The following is a 22,382-nucleotide window of genomic DNA, read 5'->3' as shown; positions in this document are numbered from 1 at the left end:
CTTTACAAAATGGCAATTATGTCCAGCCTCTTGAGGAATTGTACACATTTACACACTCAGATACACACATGCATACATGTTTGCATGCACATACCCTTGCGTGTGTACACACACACACATGCATATTCACAGACACTTGCTCGCAAAGCGGAACCAATTCCATCATTACCCCCTCGGTTCCTTACTTACCCAACTTATGGGTCACTGGATTTTTAGAAGCCTGTAACCAATCTAATGATATGGAACTCTACCAGCTTGATCTGATAGGGGCTGGTCGTGGAGCAAGTGATAGTGGTAGACAGCCAAACTGATGCAGCAGCATAATGTGGCACCTCTTTGAACATGCTTTTAACTTGCAGCTCTTCTTTGCCTAGGGCTGTCACAGGCTCCATACTGTGGATTAAAGAGAAAGGAGGATGCCAGTCACAGGGCAGCCTTACAAGGAGTATGGAGTAGTTTGTAATAGGGTGACAGTAGAGGTAAAATCTTTCAGTGTGTCAGGACAGGCATGGATGGGTCATTGCCACACCCACTCAATAGATAATCCACAACTACCCCTTATTCCTCTCATCAAGCTACCCCAAACAAAAAGAGGTAAAGATTTTTCATCGTGCAAGAGAGGAGAACGGCTGCACCTACATCGATCCACTTACTTTGCCTCTTAGTATTTACTTCTGCTCACTTTCACCTTATCTCATCCTGCTTCCTACCTGATCATAAGTGTGCACAGCAATAATTAAGTAGCTTGGGCTGGTCTCAATACTGATCAAGTTAAGTTTCAAGCAATTTTATTTTGCTTAACTAAATCCACCAAGACCCCATTGCACCATCTCAATGTGCTGCTACATAACACTACAGTTATATAAGCACCTAGTGTGCCCAAAAAGTGTGACCTTGATTTTGCTGTGATTAACTTCTTAGTAGTCTGTGTTGAATAAACAATCAAAGAACTGAAACCGCTCTAAAGGCCATTCAAATTGTGTTTACATAACATGTGTGATAAGCATAGAAACCCTCATCTGACACTCTGTTTAAGGTAGAAAAACACTGCTCCTGATTCAAAACCTGCATTTTGTAGTATATAAAGTATTACCAAAAAGTGCAATTCACAAACCTATGGATGAAGATCTCCCCCTCCATCTCTTCTACCTTCTCTGTGCAGACTTCTCCATACAGGTCACAAATATCTCCACACACATACATATACAATTTTGTAGTAAATGTGAGACCAAGGAGAGTGGTGGAAATATGGGGAATCATTATTTAAAAATGAGTGGGGTTCTGTAAATTTAATGAGAGATTCTGGGGAGACATGGCAAAACACAGCACACACCCCCAAAAGAGTAAGAACATTGCAATTTATGAATTACACTTCTAAAATTAGTACTGCCCTAGATGTGTCAAAACAGGTGTAAATGTACTCAGCCCAGCCTTGGAGTGAGTCAGGCACCACAAATGGAAAACTACTGGTACTGGAACACATCCCCATGGTGCTATTCATTCTACATGTGATCTTTAACAGAAAATGTCCTGAAATGTAACTCACATCATGGAAGAAGTCTCCAAGTGGATAAGGATGTTGATTCTGTGATTTGGATGTTGATTCTGTGATTTTTGAAAATAGTTCACCAGTCTGTTTATCTATGTCATGGGGATCCAAAACTTGCATAACATGCATAATGATGTTTTTGCATAGTTACGCAAAATTATGTGAAATACATATTGGTTATTTTGCATTATATTTTAGTGTCAATTTTTACCACTCGGATGCTAAAAACAAACACAGTGAACAGCAGGCACTGACGTAATATTGTTTACGAGAGTTTGTGAGTATTGTATTTCTTGGTATATTGTTACCACGAATGGTGAGAAATTACACAAGGTGGCATAATGGCATAATTTCAGGAGTTTTATATAGCAAGCTTAATGTGGAATTCCCAACCTTATGCAAATAACACCTGTGTAATGTAAATTTTGCCCAGGCCTATCTATCTTCACTGCTCACGGATGTGAAGACAGGTTCAACTTGCAGAAATGGCAAGGTGGGCCACGTTAAATTTTGCAGCCCATCCCTCACTTGGAAGGCAAAGCCAGTGCATCTGCTCTTCCAGCTATACATTACCCAGTCCAGCAAATTTGCAGGTACCTCCTATGTTGTGGAAGCAATCTAAATGAACTGATAATACTAATAAAACACTGGGTGAAAAATGTATCTAACATGGTTCAACTAATAAGAACAAGAGCATTCTTCTTGAACGAGTAGCTCGTAAGCTACTGGAAGCGGCTCTCCTGTGTGTAGCCCAACCTACTAAATTAGAAACGTTTGCTTTATTGCGTTAACAGACGTAAACCAAAATTGAAAGTGTATATTCAAGACGAAAATTTGTTTTTTTGAACTCATAAGCTGATATCTGGAGAAAAAGTGCTGATTTTCCAAAATATATTTCAAGGTGAGATTTGAGTGATAAATGATGTGGCATCCGCGGAACTTTTACAAATGTTATTATCTTGGTTCCAGAGGCATTGGGCTATGGCTATTATATGTTACTCATGTTAAGGCATTCCAGATTGACAAAGCCTTTTCTTACATTACTTCTTAAAACCAAACTAGATGGACTGGATCTCTGGTTGTGATCTTGTATATGGTAGGAACTATTGTAATCTTGCCTGATATGGTCACTGTTACAACAGGAATGATATTAGTAGGTCTCACTGGATGTCATTGAACGTCCTCATTGAGCTCTTACAGAAAATGCTGGAGACCCCTGCACTAGAGTGACAGATGAACAGAGACCTTATGTTTACTTTATTATATTCACAACACTATTTCAAATTAGTTATTGAGAACAAACTAGCTTTGCACTTAGTAATATTACTGATGGCTATAGTATATTTTTTTCCTATTTTAAAGGGAGTGATGGAGAGTTTCCTTGGAACCGCCATGGCAGGCTCTGTATTCTGTTTGTTTGCTGGACAGCCTCTAATTATCTTAAGCAGCACAGGACCCATTCTAATATTCGAAAAATTACTCTTTGACTTCAGCAAGTAAGTTCCTGCTCTTTACAGTGGTGCATTTGTAATGGAAATCTATAGTTATAAAAGCCTTATTACAATGCATTTCCTGCTAAATATTCTATTGTTGTTTTCCTTGTTTTTTAAATGTTGTTTATCACATTGTTAGAATGCACACACCCGTTTGTGGGCTAATACAAAACAGAATCCAATTATGAATTCTATCAGTTTGATTATTACTTTGTGTAGTACCAATATTAAAAGGCACTGGTAACAACTAAGGGCATACCATGAACACCTACAGCCTCTGCTGTGCAGGGATCATTTTGCAAGGGACACCAATTGCAAACAAACCAACACTTTAAGCAGGGTCATTATATATACATGTATATATATATATATATATATATATATCCACAAACACCTCCTTTACACGAAAGAAGTGGAAGCCACCATATATATATGTGTGTGTGTGTGTGTTGTGACCTAAACACGTGTATCTATCACCATATTTTGCAAAAGGTCCTGCTATTTTCTGTTTCATCTTTTTTCTCTAAAATCTTGCTTTTTTCAGACATCATTTTACAAACTCAGAAGTTATACATTCTCATATGGCTTGTAAAGAAGGAACTTTCCTTATCACTTTTTAACCAGTACCCTACTTCATCCTCAGGCCCTTTCTCACCCTACATTAACCAAACAATTTGTTTAGGAAAACTTACAATAAAGTTTAAGATCTTTCTTCAGACATGTTGAGTGGTAGAACGAGAACTGCTAGTCAGTCTGATTTCTAACGGGCATTTTTTAAAATACTTTAGCAAAACTAGAAGATATCTGATCTGTTAACAGGAAGTCAAGGACAAGAATGATCGACTAAAACAATAAATAGGAGCCCATTCTACTGAAAGGTGTTTTACAGTTATGATAAGGTTGAAATCACACAAATGCCTGATTCAAGCTGTAGTAAGGTTCAATGAAAAACACTACACGAGCAGCCTAAATGGTTCCAAGGGCATATTTGGGTTAGATACCTCTCTGAGCTACATTGCCAGGACTGGAGGTATCGAGAAAGAGGAACCCATTTTATATTAACTACTGGCAGTTGCAGGTAGGTAGTTATAGTTAGGAACTGGTTTCCATAGGAAAATAGTTTTTTGACTTGCCTACATCTTTGGCTCTGTTTAACCAAGCCTTGTGAAATTTTCCTAAAACGTGTGCCGTGATTCTAGTTGTGCATGGAAAGTTTCAGGATGATCTTTCAAGTGGACACCGAGAAAAAGTGAGAATCGAAAAAAGTGTGTTTCCTATTGTAATATCCATAAGGATTTTGAACAAGACTACAGCCCAAACTGCTGAACAGAATTACACCAAATTTGGCAGAAAGGTAGCTCTTGGTTCAGAAAGCACACTTTTTGTTGTTTGGTGTAAATCCATTTGGTAGTTTTTCAGTTATTAACTGAAATTTATATTTGAATATCTAGGGATGCGGATCCTTCGAGGATCTGAGACACCCTGTACTCATATCTGATTGGCTGCCAACACTTCATCCAGAAAGTGTTGGCAGTCATCTTGGGAGTCAACTTTAGCTGAGTCACAAAAAAACATTAAAAAAATTGAAAAGTGGGCAGGGTATGATTAAACCGGCCCCTAACCCTGGTCCTGGGGTCCCCCTGGGAACCTGCCAGGGCAAAAAACACAGCAAAAGTAAAAGGAAAAAAAACAAGCGGGGTCTCCCTTACTTGTCCACACTGTAGCCCCCAGGTGGGCCATGTCCCAGGGGCATGTGTGAATGAAAAAGAAAAGGCGGGACTATATATACATATCCTTATATTCAAGCATCCACTCAATTACTTTTCAATTGCTTGGCATATTTGTAGGTACTGTTTAAATACATGTAAACAGTTATATTCAAAGGCAAGGATTTCCTTGGAAAAGCGGAAGATGGCAGTAACCTGAAGAAAACAAAATATGCAAGCACATGCTCAATTCTGTTGCCTCTGCTGGGCTGTGCCTGTGAATAGCGTGTTCATTCTTCTATACGTGGCTTACTGTCGCTGTTAAAATTGCCTTCTGTGACTGAGTGAAGCATCCCCTCTCTATCTCACCAACCATTTCCTCAAGTCCAGTCTGTAACCACTCATTACATCTCAGTGATCCATTAGGAGAGACGTGAGGTGATTCCCGGAAATGTTTTTGCGCCTAAAGAGGACATTCTGCTCCTTAATCAGTGACCTAACTTCTCCTCTGGCAGGACTGAGTGATAAAGCGCGTGCCGCCTCTGTTAATCTCAGCTGAAGGCGAGGCTAACGAGCAAGGACAGACACTATTCTCATTAAATTCCCATTGCTTGATTCATCAATGGTCAAGCGAAAATAATTATTCTGAAAGTGCTTGATGTAAATGCCTATGTCAGATTGAAACCCATTCTGCACCTTGCAGCCCATAATTCATTTAATGCCTCTGGGTCATGAGAGAACTGTCTGCTTCGTTTTGCTACAACAGGTGCTACTGTAACAAAGTATACAGCCTGAGCCTCGCTGTTATATTCATGGAAAATGATGTTTCTCCTTTCTTTCTGTAAAGCTGAATTTGCGCCAACAAGGAATACTTCATAACACAATATATTGATCCAACAAAGCACGTGGTCCCTTTTTTTGCCAGTGGTAACCACAGGTATCCCTTAAAAGCAAAAAGGACAATTTATGAATATATGTTATTTGAATCAATTTTTTTTATTTTTTAAATGCAGCATTAATAAAAATGAGAACCATGCACATTTCTTTGAATGTCATCATTTTGACTGTCATTTCAATTGAGATTACAATTTCTGAGGTAAGGTAATACTTAACTTTTTTCCTCTGGAAAATTACAGGGAAAATACAGCACTTTCATGGTTTTGAAGTTCCAAATGGTGGCAAACATTAATATTACAGTGTTAATCCCCATTTTAGGGTACAGAACAGAAATTGAGGTCCAAGGGATCCCTATTCATAGTCTGTCATATTTCCTCCAGGCACTGGTGATGAAGCCATTTGGGGATGTATATTTCCATATTTTAGGAGTCATTCAATATAAATCAGATTTTTCACCATTTTATTATACCAAACCTAGGGGTTTTAAATATGAGTTAAAATTCAATAGGGAATTCAGGCTGAATTTTTTTTATCAAAATAGTTCCATGCTCCTTGCGATAGAGGGCCCTACGCACTGTGGGCTGTGTCACATAAAGTGAACAATTGTAGGCCTAAGTTAAAACAGTCTCTGGCACAATTTTGGGCTTAGGTATGTCTTAAATAGTTGAAGAGTAGTAGTATTATTTTACCATCTATACAGTGGTAAATAGTTGCCAATCACAATAACTTTTAAAACATGTACTGTTTTGAGCTGGATATGTAGCAGCATTTGCTGACATATCTGAAGAAAACAACAGAATATTGCACAACAGAAAATACAAAGCATCATAGCCCTGCAATGCAGGACACATAACAACAAAATGTAACAACAACTGCAGTACAACATAGCAATGGCACAATTCAGTGATGCAGCACAAATACATAGCACCATAGAAAAAATAATAGAGTTCATTATACAGATGTAGTGTAGAATACCACCAGACATTTACCCAAGGAGGTAGCACTTTGTATTTAAGCAGTAGAAAGTACTCCAGGGCTGTATTCCAATAAGTGCCCCAGTCGCACAACGGGCATTAGGGCCCACTTTGCGCGCCCCTGGGCACTTTGGTATTTCAGAAGGGGGCACAGATGCTTGTGCGTGGCCTTCAGTAACACCGATAGCACTGGCGCACTTAAAACGCCAGTGCTACCTTCAAAGGGCGTTCTCTCATTTGCATAGGGGTGTGTCCTATGCAAATGAAGGAATTCCTTTGCCTCCATGCCATATTACAGACATAAATGCAGAGGCAAAGAAGCTTTCAGGGAGCTCACTCACAGTGCACCACCTGAAAGCAGTCCTCTGGAGGTAAGAAAGGGGGTACTATGTGCCCCCCAGATATCCCCTTGCAGGCGTGTGCAGTCAGTGAGGATCTCTAGTCACCTTTAAAAGTGCAGGCACGTTGCCGCCTGCACTGTGAAAAGACGGAGCAGTGCATACATTGTAATAGGGCGCATTGTCATTGTTTGCACTGGGCGCAAATTTTTCAAAGGTTACAGATAGTAATTAAAATTTTAAAAGTAAAAATTTGTTAGAAAAACCAAATGTTACAGGGACGTTTTAGTTATAAAATAACAGTAAAGAAGTTAAGAATTTCACACTAAAAAACAAAGGTTATAGGGACTTTATAGTTAGAAAATAAAATTAAAAAAATAGAAATTCACTGAAAAAAACAAAAGTTATAGCGACGTTATAGTTAGGAATTAAAAAAATGAATCTTAGAAATTCACTCTAAAAAACAAAGGTTGCACGGACGTTATAGTTAAGAACCCCCCAATTTCCCAAGCTTGTAGTGCTGTTACCATCCAACACCTGTTCTGTGAACATGAGGGAAACTTACAGTGTGGTGCCCTCCAGCACCTGCACTATGATTTGAGAGAGGTTTGTAATACTACTGTCATGCAGCAACAGTTTTGTATATGTGAGGGAAGCTTGCAATGCTGCTGTCCAATAGCATCTGTTTTATGAAGAATCTTTTTCCCAGTTAAGATATCACTGCTCCTACCCAGATACATCTGTTCTGTGCAAGGGAAACAAGCTTGCAGCTGTATCACCACATAGCACATGTGCTGTGCATACAAAACATTCTTTCATTGTTGCTACTCTACAACACTTGTTTTATGTGTGAGGGATGCTTGCAGTGAAGATGCTAAGCAGCATATGCACTATGATAGTGATGGAATATTGCAGTTCTACTTTCATGCTGTACCTGTTCTTTGCATATGAATGAAGTATGAAATGCTGCTGCTAAGCAGCACTGCTGTGGCCAGAAATATGGTGCAGCATCCTATAATGCATCTAAAACCAATAGTATTATTGCCAGTGACAATGCTTCTAATGAATCCTGCGTAAATCTAACCATACTTACAGCCTTGTCAGCATCTACTTGACCATTTCTTTAACCAATTAGAGTCTGAAGTTAAACCAATATTCACAAAAGTAACAGAGGTCAGTATGTGTAAACAAATTATTTACCTGTTTCTAGAAAGGCCATCTAAAGACAAACAGATATCCTCCTAGCCTATTTCATTGAGGTCCTTCCTAATGCACCTTCTGGGAAGGTGCATGGTGACTGATTGTGGTGTTTCCCTCTTGTTGGTTATCACCATTTGCAGGATTCTGAGTGGTAGTGTACTGTGTTCCTAGACTCACCCCCTGCAGATTAGGTAGGCCTTGGGGTGGAAACCTCTTTCTCACCACACAATATTGGCTGAATTCATGATCTGAACACTCTGTGTATCAGCAAAGGGGAAAATGCGACCTGAAGATGTGTGCTGCCGCTAAAATGCCACAAGATTGTACCTATTGAATATGTTTCTATTAATCAGATACATTTTCTGTATCCTAAGGAACTCTCTCCTGAGGTTCTGAAATGCCAAAGCATTTTCCCTTTACAGAAAATGCCTAAAGACTTTATCATTGAGCTTCTACCCGATTTTCTCATTTCTCCTCCCCCCCTTCTTCCTTTGCACCAAATTATTTCCCATTGTGCACAAAGTTATTCCTCTCTTTTCGTATTTCCAAGCTTAGTCACCTACCCCTTTCTTACTTTGGTGTCTCTTTGTCTTGTTTCATGGCGACATGGACTTGACGGTTTCCTATTGAGTCCTTGATCTCATTGTTTTGTTCACTGACACCCCGCAATAAGATCAGCACCTTTTTATGTGATCACAAGTGTTTGTATTTATGTGCGTTTGCGTCAGTTATCTAATGCAATATGGGCACAGACGCAAACGCACATAAATACAGAGCTCAAAGTCTGCGCCAGCATCACAGCTCATTACAAATCTATCCTCTGTAATGCCATCAGGTGCATACTCTGGCACACAGCGGCAGCAAGTGCCGGTGAAGTCGTGTGTAACATGGCCCCTGGTGCCTTCAGAATATTTGTTTTTCTAAGATTCCGCACCACTCAGTTTACCAATCTCCTAACATATACAAAAAATATGATTATTGCAGCTGAAAATGCATGCCTGCTTAGCCATGTACCATACAACTCATTTTATCAGGCACTGTAAACATCTGAGGCAACTTGTACGACAATGCACAAGTTCCTTGAGTCCAGTCTCTTGGTTTTGGCTGTGCGTCATTAGGGATTAGGAGATGGGGGCTGTAGGTGCAGCTGAAGAAGGGAGGGCTGATGCTCAAACGCTGCCCTCAAGTCATTAAAAGCAGCACCACTCTTCTACCTACAAGCCCTATCAGTGCCGCACAAACTTAGTTGTCAGGTGACTTGTCAAACTTAAGATAGTCCAAATGTTTTCATCTCATGATGCTAGTAAGGCTGCCATTTTAGAGGAGGGAATTTTCCTCATAATCCAATGGGGTAGTAAAGTGGAATTAATAAACATTGGTACTGTATTTGCAGGTTGATTTCTTACTATATCTCCAGCTTCAGTGGAGTTACATCACAATTTTGTTTCCAGTGATTACTGTCACCACCAAAAGCCTTGTATAAGTCAGTCCTTTCAATTTGTAAAAAAAATACTTAGTGCAGCTACAAGCCCCCTCCTTTGCCTGTTCTGGTCCATGGATTCAAGCTAGCCTGGTTGATGACGGCTGATTAGCCAGAAACAAGTCCCAGGATGCTTGTTTCCAGTCCAGGGAAGACATGGCTTGGCAGTTCGGGCTGGACTGTTCCCATGAGGCACAGGGTCGGACTGATTTGCATATGGCCATGTCTGAACTGGGGTGGTGGAGTGAGCTAAAGAATGATGATGGATTAAACCCAGATCAGTTGACTGAGGGTGAGTGTTTGCAATTTTCAACACTCCCTACATCATCCCCTTTGGTTACACGACAGACTCGGATGTAAACAGACAAAATCTAGTTACTTAATATAACTGACATATCATTTACTGGGTGATGAAGTTCTCCTGTGATCCGACCTAAATTGTGAGTAATACTTCTAAAAAGCCAATGGGCTGACAGGGACTGACCTACTGCCCTACTCTACGCATGCTAGCCGTAGGTTTCAAAATTGAGTACTTTTCATTAGAGCAATGTCTGAAGGGTGCAGACCCAAATACCCTGTCTGTGTATTATTTATTTTTTAATGTATTATTATTCTTTATTACAAAAGTCTGACATACAATTTTTCGAGGCATACCTAAAATACGTATTAATCAGATCCACATACTTACTAAATCAAGAGATGGACATCCGCCTGACTTTCAATCACCTTCCCAGAGGATCATAACTACAAATCTCTTGTTTTACTGAAAAAAAATAGTAAAAATTATTCCAAAAGTTTAATTAGCCATTACATGAACACAAGAGGCAACCAATAATCTAATCATATGTGCATGTCCGAAAATACCAATGTACATACTCAAACAAGGTTTAAAGTGATGTAGGGTCTGATTTATGGTCTGAAGGACAGTACTCCATCCATCAGAGTGGCAGAGGATATTACCCACAGCACTCTGATGAACTAGCATCAGCCAAATTTTGAGATGGCCACTTGTTCAGCAGCCATGTCTGTGCATTGAAAGGAACCTTTCAATGTACAAAAAGTTTGATGAGCTGCTGCCGCTGGGTTTAAAGACCATTCACTAAACCTTTTTGTTTTTCAGAAACAAACTGCCAAAATGAAAGTTGTTTCAGAAAAAAACAAATGAATCCTGCACCTTGCTTGTTTTCTCACAAGGTGTGGAAGTCATTAGTTTTTTCTGTCCCACATTGTCAGGTTTTTCTTGGAGGTGACAGACAGCAAAAAAAATTAATTACACTTTCCACCCTAAAATGGGCGGGTTGGGTAATGTCTTTTCTTCGATGGTCCCCATTCTGTTGGGCCGTTGGATGAAGTTTTCAATCAATGGAGCAAACAGGGGAAACCTTGAGGTCCTAGCATTTCTAAATAAGGCAGGTGGACCAAGGGTTTGAGAAACAGGTTACTCAGGCTCATTGCAAAAGAGTACCTTATCTGACAAATGTGAAGGCCCATTGTTTTTTTATGAGGAATGCACACAATCATTTGAACTAGCGAGTATGACAACACATTTTGTCAAGAGAGACATTTATAGGCTAAATCAAAGTTGCATTGCTTTCAATTGACTTCTTGTTTTTTTTTTATTGTTCTTTCCAGCGGTAATGATATAGATTATCTTGAGTTCCGCCTCTGGATTGGCCTACATTCAGCTCTCCAGTGCCTTATTCTGGTTGCTACTGATGCAAGTTTTATTATAAAGTACATTACGCGGTTCACTGAAGAGGGGTTCTCCACCTTGATCAGCTTCATTTTCATCTATGATGCCATCAAGAAGATGATTGGAGCCTTTAAATACTACCCTATAAATTCAGACTTCAAGCCAGACTATGTAACAATGTACAAATGTGAATGTGTTGCTCCAGATTCAGGTGAGTACAAGCCTTATTACAGCTTTCATTATTATGAAATTATTTTCCCAATTTTAAAATGGTTACAAAACTGTTGAAAAAATGCTAAATTATTTGGCACAGAAAAACCAGAGATGGAGACAAAAACAAATGCCACATAATCCAGTATCCTCATACCCTAAATGATTCTGATTCACACATTAACATGCGAGTCATTACACAAAGTGCATGTTCAGGCTACCAACAGAATATCTAATAAAGATGCCTGATCTATTTGATATTTTGATGGAATTGGAGTAGTGCACATTTGATTAATTTGAGGGTAAAATATATCATGTGTAAATTAGTGTATTAATACTGTATGCAAATATGTCTATTCCCAATTAAACCACGTTTTAGTTGATGCAAATTGTGAATTAATGAATTACTACCAACATGGAGAGAAGACATTCAATAATGAATTTAGAAGAGTGTATCTATATAATTACCTGTTTCTGTCAATTATAGGGTGGTATGAAATGTACCAAAAATTAAGAATAACGATTAAAATGTGTTTAGGGAAATGTGTCTGTCATTAGAACATAGATATAGCAAAGGTCTCTTTGAATGACATATTTCAAAGATCTTCCAGAATTGTTGAAAACCTAAAGTAGATATCTTTTAACAACCACATTTGATAAGGATATCCCCTCTCAACCCCACAACATCTGAGGCAGTTACCTTTAATCTGGGAAAAAAACGTGTTAAATGTATTAGGCTTGGCATGCGTGTATGGTTTTTAAGTGTAAGTGGTCATGGTATTTGTTTGTAGTATCCAAGACCTATGTAAGTGTAGATTACGGAGCTTAATAGGTTAATAACTATATGTCCGGAGGCAGCATTGCACAATGTGAGGCCATACAATTTGGGATAAATCCCTGCTTCCCTGCCTGGCCAAATTGTGATCCTAAACAGTTACTTTATACATTTTAGAGCTGATCACATTGTGCACATGACAACTCACTTGCCTCTCCATTCTCTTATGGCATTGCCATCAGAACTTCGGGGATCACAGCTATTCTAATAAATTAGGTGATAAAGTCCTCTATCATAGTTCTACATGATGTTTGTGCACAATTTATATTCCAAATGCGTTAATGGCTTGACTTTCAGACCAAGGCCTGCCGGGGGTCCCAGTGCAACAACACCTGATGCACCAAAGATAGCTACGCTCAGGTATTTTGTCATATTTACCAGATGGCTTTGTCCTATCTCCTAATGGGGTATAAGGGCACTGTTGCTTTTTTTAGGATGAGATGGTGATAAGGTGCTCATAAACCAGCCTGTGCACCCTGGATGAAATCACGGACTGCGTGAGGACAGTCTGGCACAGAGGCGGCCACAGATACTGCCATGTCCCTCAGCCCGCCCCAGCTGGCAGATCATTGTAGGCCAGCGCCCCAGGCCACTGGTCTGAACAGCGTTAATGTCAGTAGTAATTCTACTCAAGTTATAGTGTAAGCTCTGAAGCCTGAGTCCTTGCTGAAGTTAGCAACTCAAGTGAACTGTGGTTCTGTTTGCCTTGGGGGAGGGGTACAGTCATGACCGGACTGGCCGTAGCAGACAATGGGCGTTTCTTCAAGGTGGGCTGGAAGGGTGGGGGCCGTTTTTTGATCGATGGGGGTGGGGGGGCATTTTTGTTAATGGGGGCCAATTTTGCATTGCTGCAATATCGGCTCCCTGTAACAAAAGCAGCAGCAGTGCTTCATATTAGCCCCCCTACCCCGGGCCCTGCCTGACTGAATTGCCAGGGCTGGTTTGTGTTCTCAGACCGTCCCTTGGTACAGTAGCATTTCTTGGCTTTGGGGTGTTGATGACAGTGCCCCTATGAGTACCAGTACTCTCCTCGTCCAACAAGAAGTTCTAGCACTCAAGTGGAAAAAGTGAAAATGTACCAGTACTCAGTACTGATGCACTTGAAGCACTGAGTGTAATCTAAATCTTTTCATTTTAAATATGTACACTCATGATGTGCAAATGGAAGATTTTAGCTGAGGGAGGATATTGGAAAATCAATCACTGTCCCTGGCATGTATGCAAATTCTCTTTGTGGTGCAATTTAATGATTGTTATTAGTGCTTCAATGAAGGAGGTGAGAGAGTAGAAGGGATATGAGTAGTCTGTATCCCACTTGATACTGGAAAGAAAGTAGATTCAAGAGCTAGTGAGCTTGATTTAAATTCAGACCAAATGAACTTGTGAATAGACATGGTGATGAGAATGAGCTGCCATAGCATAGAAAGAAGTTGACACTTAAACAAATAATGACAGGATGGAATATTGAAGTCTTTGCAAGCATTTTAGCAGTTACGCAGAAGATGAGGTCATGATATGCATCAAAATTGTCACTTTTACTTGTTACTTTTTCTGCTGATGCAAAGTCCTTAGGAAAAGTACAGGACTAACTGTTCTTGGAGTCATCCAGACAAGTATTATAATCTCCTACAATGATTATGGAGTTTGCTTGCAGTTGAAGAGAGGAGTTTAGATAAAGAAACTCTGAATAAAAGTTGGCATTACAGCCTCAGGGTAAGTAGATCATTGTAAGAATGAAAGAGGGAGCTTTAGGAAGATTGATTAAAGTTAGTAAACAATTAAAGGAAGGTTTTTAGGTTTTCCTATCTGGTAAAAGAGAAGCATTGGATATTGCTGAATAATGTATAATGTAAGGATGCCCATTTTGAAATGGTTTATCTCTCCCTGCTGCTGTAAGCATGGCTCTAAGGTTGCCTACCACTGTGCCCATCGCAGGAACTTATGTAGTGTATGTTACTAAACTACGGAGTGTAGTCCATGGGGCCTGGAAGAAAATGTCTTTACAGGGGCAAAGATATACCTGTGAGCCACATGACTTAAAATTGCAGGTCACTTGAAGTATTGAAATTGGTAATCCCATTTAAGTGAACAGCTGTAGTGTGTTCATTTACGTCATGGCCACAAACTGTATAGGTTGTTGTCACAATGATTTTTTGATGTAATCAGTGATGTCATCACTGATGTAATTTAATACATCACAAGTGATGTAATGTGAGATCAGAAGCAGTGCATGTTGGAAGTGCAAGTCACAGTTAGCTCAGGAATTAAAGCTGCTGAATTTCAATTTTTTTTTTAAAACTTTTGTTTTTATGTTATTGCACCTAACTATAACGTCACTTTATCCTTTGTTTTTTCAGTGAATTTCTAGGGGGCCTTGAGCATGTGCCCAATCCCCTGAGGTAACCTGTGATAAATGCTCGCACTGTGCTCTTCTAGGGATCGGGCAGCCACTGGGTTTGGTTTTAGGGTTGCATGCTAGAGGCCAGGTCATACTACCATTCCCCAGCTTCTCATGGCTGAAGGCATGAGGGGGTGGTGTGCAGGACCTGGCCAGAGGCCTTCAGCCATGCACAAAGTAGACAATGGCCACAGGTTGCCCAGGGGTTTGGGTGTATCACAGTCCATCATTATTTTGCACATCATGCCACCTCAGTTTGGACCCAGGTATATGCAAATTGGTCTTGACCCTGCTCTAATGGGAACAGTCCAGCTTGAACTGCCAAGCCAGGTCCTCGCTGAACTGGAACCACAAGCAACCTCCGAATGGTTTCACCCCAGTTAGGGCTCACCAGCCAGGTATAGCTTGGTTCCAATGACACAATTGACTGAGATAAATTCAAGCATTCCATTAATCACCTTTTTGTATACTTCAGTATGTCGCCCTAAGTGGAACAGGTATGCTAAGACGTGGGCCCCATGCACACTGTGTTGCATTAATCAAGGTTGCTCATTACTAACAATCTGGTAAGCTCTACATGGTAATTGAATTGCAGTAAAAGGGACATTTTGCTGAGGAAGGAGAGCTGTATGTTTTCATGTTGGAGTACCTCTATTGAACATTAGCCCATGTTTTATACTTTCTGTCCTTGAACTTCAACAGCTGAAATGAGATGGCTGACCCTTGTGGTGCTTTGCATGCTGCCTTTTGAGATGTTCACCTTGCTCTACCTTTTGAGAGGTCACCTTGGTTTTGTGTTGTTTTGTCTTTTAAGAGAAATATAATAAAGGTATGAAAAGTCTCTTAATTCGCGCAGTGAAGAGCAGGTCATTGGATGACATACGACTGGCTAGGTAAAACTACTCACTGACTGTGATTGCAGCAAAGAAGGAATGGGAGGATTGCTTCTGGGAGGACCTGAGGAAAGCAAGTCTGAATACGGATGCAAGAGGCTTTTGGACCCTTTTAAGAACCAGAGATAGGCCAGACAGTACACTGATGACGTGTAATATACCCCCACAGAGCTGGGTTAACCACTTTTCATCACTATACACTGTAAGTGATCGATCCATTAACAAAGCACCCCCTACAGGAATTCTTACAACGGGATTAGAGATCGATCCTTTTACTGAAAGAGAGGTGTTGGACGCAATCAAAACCCTGGTTCCGCTAAAAGCAGCGGGCCTGATGGGCTACCCGGTGATTTAATACGGGCAAGCCCGAAGGAGTGGGGGACTCTCATATCCTCTCTGTTAAATGCCAGCAACGAGGGGGCGCCCATACCAGAATCCTGGAAGGGGGCAGAGGTTGTCCCGATATACAAGAAGGGGTGTCGGGACAGCCCTGCCAACTACCGGCCAATAAGTTTAATTGACTCCACCCAAAAACTGGCGGGGAAGGTGATATTGCAAAGGATGCTGGAATGGATGGACGACAATAACATTCTGTCGGACCTCCAAGCCGGGTTTCGATCTGGTACCGGGACCATCGAGCAGGCCTTCAGATTAACTCTTCTCCACTGGAAGGTGGTGGTGCTGGGAGGGGGTAGTCTATACCTGGCCTTCATAGACTTAAAATACCGCTTTCGATCTGGTTCTAGAAAGAAACTATGGAAGGTCTTGGTGGACCTAGGGTTGCCCTCATACATTCTTTCTCTGCTGTTAAAATTTCACGATGGCAATTTTGCACAGGTGCGCTGGGGCACAAAGGGCGAAAAAACAGAAAGAATTCCTGTAGGTAGGGGAGTCCGACAAGGATGTGTCTTGGCGCCCACTCTGTTTTCGCTTTACGTAAACGGAGTGGTTGAACATCTACTTGGCACTCCCTCGGACTCCCCCTCCTTGGCAGGCAAACGGATCCCCACTCTGCTTTTTGAGGATGACACTCTCCTCATTTCAAAGTCCCATATGGGTCTGCAAAGCCTTTTAAACAGCTTCCATGAGTTTTGTCTATCGAGATGGTTAGTAATTAACACCGACAAAACCAAATTTTTGGTTATGAACCCCCCTAGGAAGCTTGGCAGACTTCCGACCCTGAACTCAGAGCCACTGGAGAGAGTTTCCGAGTTTGATTATCTGGGTATTCGCCTCAATGACTCCCTCTCCTGGAAAGCCCATATTTATAAAATGCTACTGGGTCACAAAAGGGTCGGAGGAGCACTCCTTAAGCAACAACGCTCCTCATCTTGTAAACCCATTGCCCCAGTGGTGGACATATATAAAGCAAGAGGGGTCAGTGCTGCCTTGTATGGGGCAGAATTGTGGGGTACCTGCAACTTGTATCCAATAGTCAAATCAGAGAATATGTTTCTGAAAGACCTGATGGCACTGCCACGAAGCACTCCAACTGTGCCAGTGCTATTGGATCTAGGCTGTAGACCCATTGGGGATCAAGCCAAACTTCGCCCACTGCTTCTTTGGACAAGGTTATGGCGGGTGCCCCGAACTAGCCTCCTATGCGGGGGCTCCGTCTGAAGTCATGGACACGACAGGGTGGTCTAGGATCAAATGGTTGAGGGATGTCAAAAGATTATTAATGGAGATAGGGCTACCTGAAGCTTGGTCCACAAAATCTGCCCCACCTAAGGCCACTATTAAAAAATTGTATTGGGATTGGGTTTCTGCGAAGTTACATCAAGACTCACGCCATCCCAACACAACAGTAGCTTTTGTGAGAATTAAGGATGTGGTGACATACGAACCCTATCTAGACATTATTACCATCCCGTTTGACCGCACTCTGTATTTTAAGTTTCGTGTGGGGACCTTACCAGTAGGGGAGCTAGTGGCCCGCTGGAAGGGCCCTCAGCAACTCTCGCCCTTTTGTGCATCATGTTCAACTCGCGTAGAGTCAGTTGCCCATATCTTCTTTGAATGCCCAGACTATCGTGTCCCACGATCCCGTTGGTTTAAACCACTTTGTAGATTGCTGGGCATTCGCCAATGTATAGTAGCACTGCGTATTTTAATGACTGACACAACCCTCGTGATTGTATGTGCTGTGTCAAAATTTTTAAAATGGGTTTGGTTGATTCGCAAAAGGAGGCTTTCTGTTTCAATGTAATCCTTGTCTTAACTTGTTCATTAACCACTGCATCTGTTTTTATGTATGTTTGTTTATAATAGATTGTATGATATCTTTTATAAATTGTAGGTTAGTATTGATTTTATGGTATTTGTATACCGAAATAAAGCCTATCCAATCCAATCCAATCCAATAAAGGTATGCTTCTATTGGAGGGTCCCTATTTCCTTCAAAAGAGAGTAATTTAGGACATTTGTTACATCTGTTTTTATTATCATGAAAAATTGCTTCATGGGAGCTGAAAGGCTGAGATTCACATCGATTTTAGATACTTTACATTTTTTCTGGTAGTGCAAGTACTGGTATCCTTTCAGTAACTTGAATGTGAAGAAGGAGCTCTTGTAGTGAGGATAGGTTGAAGGGGATGGCAAAGCTATTATATGAGATGGTATCCTAAATGTGTTAAGATTTTTGCTTCAAAGAAGGTCAAAAGATCATTGCAGTGCTGCTGAGATGTGTGATGTAATGACTTTAGAGCCACTGGATTGGTAAGCTCTTGGTAAACACTGAAGATTACTTCAGATCAGTTTGGGGTTTTAATGATGTATGTGGCTAAATATGTTCTTTTGATTGCCCCATTTTGTTTATTTTGCAAGGTCTCACTTTGTTTTCCATCAGAGATTTCTGCCTTTAGCGTTCCAGCTGTTGAAATTCCCAATTTAGATTTGTGAGTTATGTTGTGTTTTAAAAATGTATTAAGGGCAAATTTAATTATTAAAGAGGACGTTTTGAGCTCCTTCTTAGAGGAGACCAAGGTGGGCATGGCTGTGATGTGAGGTTGCAGACAATTCCAGAGCCTGGTGCTTCCTGTGATTAAACTTTTGCCACCCCAATTGGCCTTTCGTACTTTGGGTACCGTGATTTATTTTTGCCCCTTCAGAGTGCACGAGTCTGCTGGGAGTATATCATTCAAGAAGATATCTCAGAAACTGGGGGCAGGGGGTATGAAGAGACTTGTAAGCAAAGCTCCTTACAGGCAGCCAGTGAAGTTTTCGAATTTCCTTGGAGATAGGTTGGAATTTAGGGATGCCTAAGAGGAGTCTTGCAGATCCTTTCTGTCTGAAGCTAATTGAGATATTTTTCCTGCAAGTTCCCATATAGGCTATCACAGCAGTCTATTCATGATAGAATCAAAGTGGGAATCACAGTTTTCTTGGTGTGATCAGGAATAAAAGCCAAGATGTATTTATTGTCCTACAGAAATATAAACAGGGTGAGACAGTTGATTTGACCTGATCACCAAGGTTCAGTTTATCATCAATGTGAAATCCAAGATTTTTGGCCTTGTATACAGGAATTGGAGAGAATCCCAGTTCTTCTGACCACCAGGATAGATACCAAGCTGGCGAGAGGTTACCAAACAGTACAACTTTCTTATTGTTTCAATTAAGTTTCAGGCAGTGACTATTCATCTATAGACTGATATCCTACATACTGTCATGGAATTGACCAGAAACTTTGGTGCATTTTTAAAGGCTGACAGGACAATTTGAGTATCTTCAGCACATGAAGTCAGGGAGAGGCCATAGGATCTAACCACAGAGGCCAGCTCTGTGACTTAAATTTTGAATAAAGTGGGCCAAATCGATGAGCCCTGTGGGACCACACATGGAAGGGAAAGAGGAGTTGGCCTAACGGCCAGGGCGCTCGACCTCGGACCTGGGTCGAGCCCTGAAACCAAATTATGTTTCATCCAGCATTTGATTGTCAAGTAAATATTGGGCCAGCTGTGCGTTTATGACTTTTTCCACTTATTTAGTGGTTAGCAGAAGACGAGATATAGGGCGGTAGTTTTAGGATTGACTGAATTCAGGCTAGGTTTCATTAAGAGAGGTAAGATAGACACTGTTTTCCAGAGTGAGGGGAAGACTCCTGAATTAAACATGGCATTAAAGAGGGATGCAAGGCATGTGCCTATCGGATCAGGATCCAGTTTGAGAACTGATGGCGGGCAAGAATCTAGCAGAGAGCCTGATTTGGCCTTGGGGATCAACTTAGTTATTTGATCCGGGGTAACAGAGGAGAATTGTAAGAGGGGAGGTAATGTGGGAGAGACCTGGATGGCATTGGCCCTGATCTCGGGCAAAGTGGCAATCTCAAACTTAGAGTTGACTTGGGTAACTTTATCTCTGAAGCTCAGAGCCAATGTGTTGCAAAAAGCCTAAGGATGATTTAAGACTTTGCTTCCCAATAGCATAGTGAGTCTAGCAACTACTTGGAATAGTTCCTTAGTAGAATCTTTGGCTCCATCTATAAGTTGAGTGAAATGGGTGTCTTTTTTTTCAAAAGGTTTTTGTATTTGGACAGAGAGCTTTTATACTGGGCTTCATTGAATGTGTCATATTGTGTGTGCCAGCATTTTTCTTGTCTTCTGCAATTTTGTTTTCCGAGTCTAAGTGCCTCAGAAAAACCAAGGAGCACAAGGGGTTTTCTCGTTATTGGAGGACTTTTTGTAGGGGGCAACTTTGAAAAAAACATAATCAAGCCAGTCAGTGTTTTGATGCAAGGCTTTTTTGGTGTCATCGGACAGGGAGGGCTTGGATTGCAATAACTGCTGAGGGAGGATGGCATTGTCAATATTTTTCCAGGACTAATATCTTAAGGAATGACTTGCACCTGTATTCGTAGGGTGGACTTTAGAAATGGTAATTAAAAAAATTATGGCGTGGTGGTCGGTCCAGACTAGAGGGAGGATATTCTTGATGGTGATCGAAGAGCTGCTGGTGCAAATGCCATCAAGGATGTGACCAGCCTGATGAGTGGCTTTGGTAATTATTTGGGTTAAGCCTAACATACCCAAGGTATCAAGGAGGGTCTCTGTGTCCTAATCTGATGAGATTGCTAGGTGATAGTTAAATCCCCTAAAATACTAGTGTTTTTTTCACAGGCAATGGCTTCTAGTAAAGTACTAATGTTTTTAAGGAAGTTACCCGTAGGGCCAGGTGGGGGGTATAATAGCATACCATTGAAGGTATAGAAGTATGTAAGTTTAAGGTTGAATAGGAAGGCTTTGCAGTCAAGGGACGGAATTGTCTTAAGTGATGCCAAAAACAGTCATGGTAAATTACATCTAGTCTCTCGCCTCTTTTAAGAGGTCTGTCAAATCTATACACTGAAAAACTGACTGGAAGTGCCATCCAGATATCAGGAGTGGCTACACTGAATCATTTATTGGTGACGTTTGATCTGTATTTTGTCTTTTTTAGTCCAGTCGCAGCAACCATATTTAAGGTGTAGCTTATGTTACATTACAGAGAAGCCAACAGGCCTCTGGGTCCGAGGTATTGTTTGATTTTGTCCTTCTCTTATGGTAGTGTGTCATAAAGTATTACATTTATTTTATTGTATGTCATAAATATATAATTGGTAGCCCCAGCATACAGGATGGTATTTAACTACATAAAATATGTATAAAATAGAAGTAAAGAAATGGTTTTTACCACAGGAATAATTCATCATTGTAACACTGGGAGCTCCGTCAAAGCTGTAGAACATGTAAAAAACGTTTTAATAAGAATTGCGAAAGCTTTCACAAAGGCTGCTGATCTATACATATAGGCGCCCCACCATGACTGGCTCCTATTGCTCCCCACTATGTCCATCCCTCTCAGTTACTGATACCGGTGGTCCTACTAACTTCGGGTGTCCAAGTTGATGCAGGTGAAATGTTACTGTCCCCATGAAATGTGCAGAACTACCATAGAAATCTGTAATTCTTGGTCATAGCCCCGCAATAATTCCTCATTTCCACACAGAGTTTTACAGAGAAATGTTGGATGCCGCCAGTAGCTGATATCTCTTGGTGAAGGTAAACAGATCTGTGATGTGTCTGTGGATCACCTTATTCTGATGTGGCTATAACTGGTGTTACTGGCCCTGTATGTATTAAATTGGTGTCCTTACTTAGGAACTAAGGGCCTGACTTAGATCTTGGCAGATGGGTTGCTCCATCACAACAGTGATGGATATCCTCCTCCAAAATATAAATCCCATTATATCCTATGGGATTTATATTTCGGAGGACGGGATATCCGTCACCGTTGCGACGGGGCAGCCTATCCGAGAAGATCTAAATTAGGCCCTGAGTCTGGTGTAACCCTTTACTACCAATCAGAATTTGGCATTGCATCCTTTCAAAAAGATTTTGAGTACCGTGACAACCGTCAAACATTCTAAATTGAAAGGAAGGAAGGCAGAAGTAAAATGAAATTGTTAGGTTGTTGTGGTGAAGCCGCGTTGTCTTATTGGTGTTTATGCATATTGAGGAGGAACTCATTAGCAGCTGAAGCCTATTTTAATTGGCATCTTACACTGCTTTCAAGCAAAGGAAGGACAACCACAAAGTTTCAACAAAGTTGCAGGTGTGGAGTGGTACTTTCTGATGTAGCATATTCCTACTGACCCTCTTCTTCATCCTACCCCCAAATGCTGATCTGATATGAGAATGAGGGAATACATGGTGTTTTTCAGGCCAAAATGCTGTTTT

The 22,382-nt window shown here is 40.9% G+C and overlaps 1 protein-coding gene across 1 annotated transcript in view; it reads left to right on the top strand.

The window, feature by feature from the left end:
• Positions 1 to 22,382, top strand: part of SLC4A5 (solute carrier family 4 member 5) — a 659,349-nt gene that overhangs the window by 309,662 nt on the left and 327,305 nt on the right. Inside the window, 2 exon segments of the mRNA XM_078665747.1 lie at positions 2,912 to 3,045; positions 11,270 to 11,541. Coding sequence (XP_078521873.1) covers positions 2,912 to 3,045; positions 11,270 to 11,541 — 406 coding nt within the window.

Source organism: Lissotriton helveticus, chromosome 11, assembly GCF_964261635.1.
Source record: "Lissotriton helveticus chromosome 11, aLisHel1.1, whole genome shotgun sequence".
In the NCBI taxonomy this organism is placed as follows: Eukaryota; Metazoa; Chordata; class Amphibia; order Caudata; family Salamandridae; genus Lissotriton; species Lissotriton helveticus.
The sequence above is the reverse complement of the archived record's forward strand: the minus strand, read 5'-3'. Positions and strand labels throughout refer to the sequence as shown.